This window comes from Silene latifolia, chromosome 10 (assembly GCF_048544455.1).
Source record: "Silene latifolia isolate original U9 population chromosome 10, ASM4854445v1, whole genome shotgun sequence".
Classification (NCBI taxonomy): Eukaryota; Viridiplantae; Streptophyta; class Magnoliopsida; order Caryophyllales; family Caryophyllaceae; genus Silene; species Silene latifolia.
This window is the reverse complement of record NC_133535.1, coordinates 71,288,568-71,299,834: the sequence shown is the minus strand read 5'-3', so window position 1 is coordinate 71,299,834 and position 11,267 is coordinate 71,288,568. Positions and strand designations below refer to the sequence as shown.

Below are 11,267 nucleotides of genomic sequence, written 5' to 3'. Positions count from 1 at the left end.
TAATTATTCATAATAATTGAAGAATAGTGAAAAAAAAAAGGAAAAACACTGAAATACTGTAAAAAAAAATAACAATACTGCATGGAAGAAAAAGAAATCAATTTTAAAGAAATCAATAGTCGGAAATACATAAAGATCGATCTTTTTGTATCATACATATAATTTCGATAATTGACTGCAGATGTCGTTATATGAGGTGTGAAGTAAATTTTGAGGGCAGATTTGATGTGAGAGATTTTTCAATCGGAACTTGAAGGGATTAGAAAGAGGCCTCCAAGTGAGAATGAGGGTATAAGATGAATTGAGAGTGGACGGATTTTCATTTTTATTTAATATTTGAGGGGAGTTGGAGAGATGATGGAGGTGACAGTGGTAGTAAGCCAGGGAGATATTAGACTCTCGTGCTTTGGAAAAGCACATTTTGAAAAAAATACTACTCACATATACAACTTACGTGCAATGTCCCCGAGCCCCAACCAGGGTGATATCCTCGTGATAGTGGTTGAAGCAAAATGATCGATAGATTGAATCGATTATTTTAATTACATTAATGATGAAAACCATTGTCGTAGATGAAAACTGTTTTTTCTTTAATTATACGTACGTTATATGTAGCTTAGTTACGTTAATGATGAAAAACCGTATTATGTCATCAGAATGAAGACCGCTACTGAAATTATGAAATTATATTACGTCAAATCTTGAATTATGGACTTATTTATAATGTTACGGCATTGCACATTTAATAACACTCATTTATATGATCATGTATCAATAATAACACCTGTTATTACGACCCGTGCATTTTTTGCACGGGTTTAAAACTAGTAACATAAATAAAGTTGTATAAGTCAACTAAGTGATCTAGACAGCAACTATGGTCCAAGTCGAGCTCACATCCCAATGCTCCCAAGTCAGCTAATCTTTAGTACCTGTCAAATCTGCTCCCCATTATGGTTCATCACAGGTGGTCACGAATACACGTTCAACCACGAGGTTGAGTAGGATAAAATACATTAAAACAACCAATCTCTCACAACTGTCAATATTCCAATCTCAACTGTTCACATGTCACATCTCGACATCAACTATCCACGTTATCCACCAGAGACGAAGCCTGGGGCCTTCCAATTATTCAAACACGTTATCCACCAGAGACTAAGCCTGGGGCAGTCCAACAACCACTCACGTTATCCACTAGAGACTAAGCCTGGGGCAGTCCAATTCTCATAAAGCATTCTACAATATAATCGTATAAAATATACACAACTCTAATTAATTAACAAACTTAATCACTCAATTAGCTTAATTAAATAAGCAATCATACACCAATCATCCTTTCAATACATTCACGTATTAAACACGCAAACCAAATATAGTCGAGTAGATTATCCTACCTCAAAAGCAAGCACTCCAATTACGCAATCCAAGCAAAGCAAATAAATCAAATAACTCTTCAACAACCCGTCACCTAACAAATATAATAATTATTCAATTATAAATTATATTCATTATTTTAATCAATTATAATTTAATATATTAATTATGTTATCGTGTAAATTATTACGTAAAATCCGTCTTAATTATCGGTCAAAACCCGTATTAAGCTATACAAACTAAACCAATGTTCAACCCGTGTTAAATAATTAAACTAATTATAAAACAATTATACGATAAATACGGAGTTATTATATTTAAATCCCGACTTCTCAAAACTCGTGTCAACACCCCAGTAACCCGACTAACAATTTAAACTCGGGTCCCTCACCTAAATATTATAATATAATAATGTGTATGATCACCCTACTCACGTATAAAACCAATTTCTATACACGACAATTCACCCTGCACCACTATAACGCCCCATACAATCACACGATGCAACCACCTGATACCCACCATGAGAACGGCAGCCACCACCCTGTGAGCCACCACTACACCCAACCCCCTTGCCACGCACCAACAACCAGAAGTAACACCACACACGGCTGCCCTACACGTCCTAGAAACAACAACAACCAATACACCGAAAAGCAGACATCGATAAATACCCTGTAAATAACGCCTCGCCAACACCTCCACGACCACCACTACCACCTCTGGCCACCACCGTTGACGCCACTGTCTCATGGTGACTCCAAGGGTGGTCCCCTTTCCTATGTACAACCACTAATGCGGCCACAGTGCCCGTCTTAAGGTAGCCACGACAACCCCTCTGCTTTCCCCTGTTTCACCGCCACCACCGCCACAAACTTCAATATCCGACCACCAAGACACCACCAAGGTGGTCGACTAACACCCCTGGTCCCAACCCATCATAGCCCAGATCAGGTTAGGTCCAATTGGTGGGTCAAATAAGGGTTCGATTCCCCTGGTTCAAACCCGCTATAGCCCAATCCCGCCACCTTAAGACGCCCCAATAACCACCAAGGCCAGGTCAGAGATGGTCAGAGAAGGGTTAGACGGAGTCATGGTGGTCTAATTCTAGCCTAGGTTCAAAGTCACGATTCTATGGTTGTTCATACGGTGGTATATGGTGGTGTTAAAGTCTATGTTAAAACGTTATAACAAAAACAAATGAGTTTAAGACGGTTTACGTTTTATCGCTAATAGCTCTTTAATTCTCTCCTTCTTTGTTTTAGATTTCTTCCTTCTTCTTTTATAAATTATTTTTTCTGATTTCTTTGTATTTATAACTAGATTTAGGATGTGTAACACACTAATTAGGAAACTATTATAAAATACCTTATTATTATTATAATTATGAAATACAATTATTATTATTATTATTATTATTATTATTATTATTATTATTATTATCATTATTATTATTACTATTATTATTAATATTATTATTAATATTACTAGTATCACTATTATTATTATTATAGCATATTTACCAAGTATTATTATTATTCTATGAATTATCATATATTGTTATTATTTGGTTGTCATCCCGACTCATTATTCTATTAACTTATTAATTATTTCCGTCTAACAACATAATCCGCAATTATTATAATTAATAATTAATAAATATAACTAATCCATATAACTTATAAAATATATAAATATAATTAAAATACGGAGTATTACAACGATTAAGTTTATGGCGAGACCATACAAATCAAGGTAATTATTTTCAAACTAAAATAAATATCATACATATTGTATAAGACTCATATAGGTGACCCCATTTATTTCTCAATTCTCGATTGAAATAGCATTTGGAGACTAGTTTTGACTAATGTCCCAACCATCTGATTGGGAATCTCTTGGTATGTGTGTGAATCTTGTATTCAAAGCAAGATTAATTCATGACTTCTTTCTAGAAAAGAATTATGAATATAGCAAGATATTCGCCCTATTTACACTGTGAAGTGTATGATCGAATACAATTTCAATCAAAAGGGGTTATTACTTCTTCATCTCTTTTACCAATGAACTAGGTAGATACTTGTGATCCACTTAATGAGGTAAGAAGAGAAATTCTTTGAATAAGTTCAATGAATGTTTAAAAGTATCATAACCTAGAGATTATGACCAAAGTATTAGTACTTTGTTAAAATTTGGAACAATAATGTGAAGATATTTATATGCACCAAAAGGAGTGTGATATGGTATCACAAGTTCACCTTCATAATATTAAAAAGTGACAAAGAATCCTATACGATATGATTGTATCTTTACTGTAAAATAGGAAGTTGTTTCTATCATAATTTGTCTTGTATATATTTATTCCACTAAAACAAAACATAGTTAAAGCAATCAAGTACAATTCATATATGATATGATTAGGCATGGTACCTAAGTTCTAGCTTGTTTCGAATGAAAACATGTGGTCTCTCTTCGTACATGATCACGAGAACAAAGGGTTTGTGGCTCGTGATGCTGTCTATTAGAGAAAAGAGGATTATCTCTTATAGACGGAGTGGGAGAAAATGTTCAAGAGTCACAAGCTGAGAATAAGACGTAGGATGACGTTCCTTCCTGGTCAAAATAAGTAAATATTTCTTTGAAATCTATGTGGACAGGAGTTATGTTATTTTAGAAAATAACAAACCTGTACCTTTTTATAATGCTTTATCTAGTTTCAACTCCGCAAAAGTCCAAAGCAAGCATAAACATGAAAATGTTTATTTAGCTTGGTTGGTTGGTGGCAAGCGTTTTGCACGCAACAACAATGCTTCATTGTATTCGGATATTATTTGATAAAGTTGGATTTTAAAATCATCTTGCATGTATTTTGTAAATCGCAACTATCCTAAAGTAGGATGCAAACTTAAGAGGAAGTCTTAAGTAGATGTCAAAGAGTTAAATTGTGTGTTTTGATCATGTGATAAACATTTCTCGAATTATCCAGTAGTTTTGTTTATACATGAAGTTTAGTGGGAGTAATGTGGTGTTATTAGTCTTATATGTGAGGGACATATTGATGATTGTGAATGATGGAAGACTTAGGAGAAGAATTATATATCTCTAAGATATCCAGACCTATAAAGATAGTGCTGTGAGGATATTAGCCTTAAATGAATATTCTTATATTGATAAGAGTCTAGTCATGTTCAAAGGTAATGAATATGTAGAAATTGAATCCACTTGCTTCCGCTGCGGGATTAATTCATTACGCTTAGATGTATCACCATTCTTAAATTTCGTATACTTGGAGTATGACGAAAAGTTACAAATCAAATTTTTGAGAGAAGCCTCAATATAGCCATATAGTTCATTGGTTAGTTCTCTTGGAGCACTAAATAAATGAAGCTAAGTGATTAGAATTGATATGGATTTATGTGCAAGAAGTTACACGATAACCATATTCTAATCACACTAGGATAGTTAGAGAATCATCTTGGCTATATTAATTAAGGAGGATATCTGCTAGATACGCTCTAGGCAGTAGAACAATGAGAGATTTACAACGAAAATTGAGTACACTTGCAATTATGAAAACTGCAAGCAGGAAGGGATGTTATTAGGATTCGGTTTTATGAATTGGAGGAACCATGGTAGTTCGTTCCAGTAACCAAAGGTCCTATACCATACAATGTGAGGACAGTGGGAGCTATCCTAAGGCTAGAGAGCCTATGTGTAGATTAGATTTAGACACGTGCTTAAAAGTTTTATAATAAAGATTATACATAACAAAGGGAAAAAAGGATATAGCAAGGTTAGAGAGAGTGCAATGTGTTGCTGAGACTTACTAACCAAAAGCCTTTTCATAGGCTAAGCATGATAAGTCATGCTATTTCAATTATGTTAAGATGTATAGTTGCATTCAATATTGAGTATGGATTATAGATTATGTAGTAATTGATATGGTATCAATTTTACATATGTGATAATGCATTCATCATTTGAGTTTTATTAAAACTGTTTTATTACTTTATTATATCTAAATAGGTTGTAAGGACAACGTTGAACCCTATTAAAGTGAACTGGATTAACATAGTATTGGCCCCTAGTTGCCTATACGAGGTGACGTCTCGAAGTAACTGGAGTGTGATGCGATTGATGGCAAGTTCAAGTGCCATAGAGTCATGAGAGATGACTAGTCGATCACATAGGCAGACTGTATGGGACACTCTGTCGGGCTTATGACCGCTTATAGAGTTATGGAAATTTTTATAGCCTGGTCGTGGCTAGAGCTACTATAGTATTCTTATGAGTCGATTCTTTGACTAAAGACTGTTCGCCTAAGATGGCACAGTTATAGAGTGATTTTGATTTATGTTCTGCGACCTTCATAATTGGGGTCAAATGGGCATGTTTTGGGTCATGATGAGCTGTGGCTATTCAAAGGGAAAAGTGCAATATGAATTGTCCATCCCCGTCAGGGTTATCTTATATCTCAAGGCCATTCGAGGAGTAATGAACTGGAAATGCGTGGCCACGCTCGGAAGTCATCTACGGTAGATAATTCCGATCAGACAGTTATTCTCCAGATCGAGGAAACCACTCATGATATGATCAAATGCAAGTACGACCTGCAAGACACCTTCCATTGAGTGGGAGATAGTATTGGGACAAGAGAATTGGTGACGTACACTTGTCGCGGACAAGTGGGAGATTGTTGGGGAGTATGTGTCCTCGACAATAATGCGATCACATGTTTAAATCTCATATTAAGAATGCTTAGGGAAAATAATATTTTATTATCAACTGATCCACATTAATCGGTAATGATTGGTTGACTAGAGTTTGACATTACTGTCGTATGACGGTGGTGATAAGTTGATATCTTAAGGTCATACCTCTAGGGTAACACTCTTAATTGATTAATTAATTAATTGGATGTTGATACAAATTAATTAATTCCTTAAAATTGGACATGTGATTTTGTGAGTGAGAATACGTATCTTATTGTAATTCGATTAAATAAGATTCGTACTAAGTAATTAAATTGTTTTATTACTTAGGTTTTTTTATTGTTTATGAAATAATTAAAATAAGAATGAATGGTTTATTATAAATACAAGTTGTTGTGATTTATAATTATATGACCCATTTTATTTTATTTTTTGGTGAAATGTGAGTATGTATATTATATATCAAAAAACCATATCAATTACAGCATATATGGCAAGCTCATCAAACTGCTATCACTGACCAAACTACAACTCAAATAAGAATTAAATTCCTAAGAATTTCAGACAATCAACTCTAGCCGTAGCTAGCTCCTGACCAAGCTTGAGCTTGATCCTTCCCCTGGTAGCTTCTTCTATCTGTTTCACTACTCCCACAGGTATGAGGAGACAGTAGTTTAGACGAGCATTGTTCCCTTGAGCCCAAATTGCATAATGATATGCATTCAGGATAACAACCATTGTTTTCCACTAGACAGAATTAGTAACACTTGCAGCCAGGTGACTAATAGTAGGCAAATTATTTCCAATCCAATTCTCAAGAATGTCCATGACTTTGCAGCTGTAAACACAGCTAGAGAACAAATGATCAATGGTTTCAGGCATACTATCACAGAGAATACATCGGTCATCAGAACAGTAGCCAAATTTATGCAATTTTTCCTTGGTATTCATCCCCCTGCTACATTAACCAAGAGATCAATGAATGCTTGGGAGTATTCCAGTTATTCCAAACAATGGACTGCCAAGGTTGGGGAGCTTGGACAGGCTTAAGCCATTCATAGCCTCTTCTAATGGAATACCCCTTAGGATGAGAAGCCCAACCACCATCCATAAATCCATCTTTCAACTTTTCCTTGACCTTGCAAATATGTTTCCAAACCCATGGAGCATCATTTGGAGGAACATATTTATGCCAGTCCTTCTCTTTCAGGTATACATCATGCACCCATCTGATCCAGAGCCTATCTGACTTTGTATAGATCCAATCAACCAATTTACCCACAGTGGCAATGTTCCATACTTCAGCTTTCTTAATGCCAAGCCCACCTTCCTTTTTTGTCATGGTAACCTTCTCCCACGCAACCAGAGATACCCTATGATAGTCCGGGCTGCTGTCCCATAAATAATTTCTGCAAATGGCCTCAATTCTTTTAATGACACTCTTGGGAATAATAAAAAGTTGAGCCTAGTAATTGTGGAGTGTATTAAGGACTGAGTTAATAAGAACAACTCTACCAGAGTAAGACAGTTTCTTAGCACCCAGTCCCCTGATTTTTGCTACCATCTTCTCAGTTAAAGCAGAACAATCTTTTTTGGATAGCCTACCAGTTTGGATTGGCACACCCAAGTACCTGAATGGCATGCTGCCGTCCGGAAATCCTGTCACTGATTTTATACCTCCTTAAGATCCTCATTCATACCATTGAAGAAAATTTCTAATTTGGAGCTATTCATGGTGAGTCCAGATGCTCTTGAAAAAGATGAGAAAGCTTTCATTATCAGTATAATAGAGGGGGCATTACCTTTGCAGAATAGCAACAAATTATCTACAAACATGAGATGAGTGAGCTTGAGGTTTTTTAGAGGGGGTGGTACTAGAAAGGCCACCTATCAGTTGCATATTTGATCAGTCTAGTCAAGTATTCCATACAAATGGTGAATAGCAAAGGTGATATAGGATCCCATTGTCTAAGCCCCCTCTGCCCTTTGAAGTATCCAAAATGATTACCATTCAGGGATAGGGTAAAAGCAGGAGACCTGACACAGGTCATGACAAGGTGGATAAAATGTTCAGGAAAATTCAAACCAGTCAGCATTTGCTCAACAAAATCCCATTCAACTGTGTCATAGGCTTTCCGAAGGTCAATTTCGAAAAGACAGCATAGAGAAACACCTTTCCTAGCATACAAATGCACAATATCCTAGCAAATAAGGACATTTTCAAGAATAGATCTACCTTTGATGAAAGCTCCTTGGTTATCATGAATTATATCAGGCAAGACTTGGCTTAGTCTATTGCAAAGAAGCTTGGAGATGATTTTGTAGACAGTATTGCAGCATGCTATGGGCCTAAAATGGTTCACAGAAGTTGGCCTCTCACACTTTAGAATAAGAGCAACATTAGTAGCATTCACTTGGGTGAGAAGCTTACCTGTGGTAAAAAAGTCAGTAATTGTAGTGCATAAATCAGTACCCACAACTTCCCAAGCATCTTTGAAGAAATCACTGGTGTACCCATCAGGACCAGGTGCTTTATCCTTGGGAATGGAGAATACAGCTCTCTTAATCTCTTCATGAGTCACAGGCATACTTAAAATATTTGCATGTCTGACTTACATACCCTGCCCTTGCTTAGCACAACAGCATGAACCATCTCAGTAGCATTACTACTTCCAAGAAGGGATTTATAGTACTCAAGAAAAGCTCCCTGAATACTTTCAGTATCATTGCAGGTCTGACCATTAGTATCTTCTATTTGAATGACTTTATTCTTGATGCAAGTTTTCTTAATGGCACCATAAAAAAATGCAGTGTTACTATCTCCTTCTTCCAGCCATTTACTCTTAGCCTTTTGGTGTAGAAAGCTATCTCTGGCCTTGGTAAGCAATCTGACATTGCCTAAAGCTTCAATCTCCTGGGAGATGAGCTCCTGGTTAGCAGCATATACCATTAGCTTTTCCTGAATATCATTTAAATGGTATACATCAGCACTTGCTTGATTCTCAATATCAGAGTAACAACTTCTATTCTAATCCTTCAAGGTAGATTTCAAATTTTTCAATTTCTTAACCAAAACAAACATTTTAGTACCCTCCACTTCTTCCATCCAGACAGCCTGTATCTTCTCAATAAAATCAGGAGCAAGGCTCCACATATTGAAGTATTTGAAGCTCTTATTCTTCCCTCCACCTAGGTTAATATTGCTAACAACATATGGATTATGATCCAGCAAGCCCTCAGGATAGAAGTGAGGAGCCATCTTTGGAAACACAGCCAACCATTCGTTGTTAATGAGAAATCTATCTAACCTACTACATTTCCTGTGTCCAGCATCTTGTTTATTCGTCCAGGTGAAAAATGCCCCAGTAGCAGCAATATCAGACATGCCACATTTATCCAGGCAATCAATGAAATCCTCCATATCCTCCTGTTTTGTATGTCCTCCTAGTCTCTCATCAGGGGAGATAACAGTGTTGAAATCACCAGCCAAAGCCCAAGGGCCATGACAATTAGAAGCAAAGGAAAATAATTTATGCCAGAGATCCACCCTATCATTCCCATCATTAAAAGCATACACCATGGTAAGGAAAAAAAACTTGTTAGTCGCTTTGATATGAACTTTAGTATGAATAAATTGAGGGTCATACTGAAGAATCATAACATCAAAAAGACTAGGTTGCCAAATTATCCATACCCTTCCTCCCTTATGAAGACTACAATTAGTAGTCACACTCCAATTCTCAAACATACTATGGGAGATATTTCCTACATTTGCACCATTTATTTTTGTTTTAAGAAGGCAAAAAAAGACCAACTTTTTTATTCTGAATAAAATTCCTAATAACCTTCTGCTTTTTTACATTAGTCATGCCCCTCACGTTCCAAAACCCTATGTTATTCATTAGAATTGGTTAGGGGAGGGTTACCATTTTCACACACAACTTCTTCCTGAACTGGAGAACTACTTAGATGACTGACAGCATCCTTCTCCGGGGGTAGGTTACTATCAGTCTCATTGTGGTCAGTAGTTTGTATAACTGCTCCAGCTGGTTTTATATTCTGCAACACTGGAAACTCTGAGTCATAAGCTGTATTATTGCTAGAGCTGCTTGGTAAATCAGCAGGCTTTGAAATAAGTTTTCAAACTTTTTTAACAGGAGCATTTTGTTGCTTTTTCTGTGGTGTCTTCCTGCAATTATTACCTTCATGTCCAATGTTTCTACATTTTGAGCAAATGGTAGGCTTCCACTCATATTCAACATTAATACTAAGGACATGACCATGTTCATCCAAGAAATTGACAGTATTAGGAAGGGTTTGTCCAACTTTCAATTCAACCATAATCCGTGCAAATCCAAGCCTGGTCTTTTGTTCTGTTTCAGTTTCAGCTTTAATGAACTTGCCTACTAAACCAGCAATTTTGGGAATGCACTTGCCCCAGAATTTCAATGGCAGATTATGGAACCTAATCCAAGCAGGAACAAGCTTGACATCTTCTTTCAGTAAATCAATATTCTCTGTCCAAGGCTTAACAATCAAGGGTTTGTTATCAAACATATGATACCCTGCCATGAGTACAACCTCCTTATCTTTAGAATCTTTAAATCTCACCAAAAAAACTCCATTTGGTAAAAACGATACCTTACTAATGCCATATTTGCTCTATATGCGATGTATGTATCCATGAAGGACTTCCCATGGCGGGTTTGCCCCTAGCACAAAACAATACACAACATTATTCCAATATTCAACCTCCTCCTTGATGTCATCAGACGTATATTGAAGAAGAGTATCAGTTGCAATGGCTGCAACATCTTGAGACGCTGCAACTTGCTTTTTGCCCCTCTTTGTAATCCAGGACGTGTTTGTAGCAGGGTCCTCTTCATCATCAAGGGATAAACTAGGAATAGTAACAACTTCATGCGTGGCCTTAGTACGTAGGATATCCTCCTCTCCTGGTCCCTTCTTCATCTCCTCATTATGGCTACTTCCTCCCTTGTTTAGAGATTTAGGATGTTGGGATGCTTGAACATGTTTGTTTGATGATTTTTGTGAAGAATTTCTAGCCATAACCATGGAGATTAAGCCCTAGTTGTCGTCAAAAAATAAAAAAAATCGCCTCTCAGTCGCCTCTCATTAGGGTTTGTAAGTTTTTTGAAATTCTATATGACCCATTTT

At 36.4% G+C, this 11,267-nt stretch overlaps 1 protein-coding gene across 1 annotated transcript; it reads right to left on the bottom strand.

Annotated features, from left to right (window-relative positions):
- Positions 1–8,679: 8,679 nt before the first annotated feature.
- Positions 8,680–10,661, bottom strand: LOC141607752 (uncharacterized). The gene is made up of 4 exons (XM_074427102.1): positions 10,236–10,661; positions 10,029–10,148; positions 9,160–9,735; positions 8,680–9,048 (listed from the first exon to the last, which is right to left on the bottom strand). Exons 1-4 carry the CDS (start codon positions 10,659–10,661, stop codon positions 8,680–8,682), a joined length of 1,491 nt encoding a protein of 496 aa, XP_074283203.1.
- Positions 10,662–11,267: the final 606 nt, after the last annotated feature.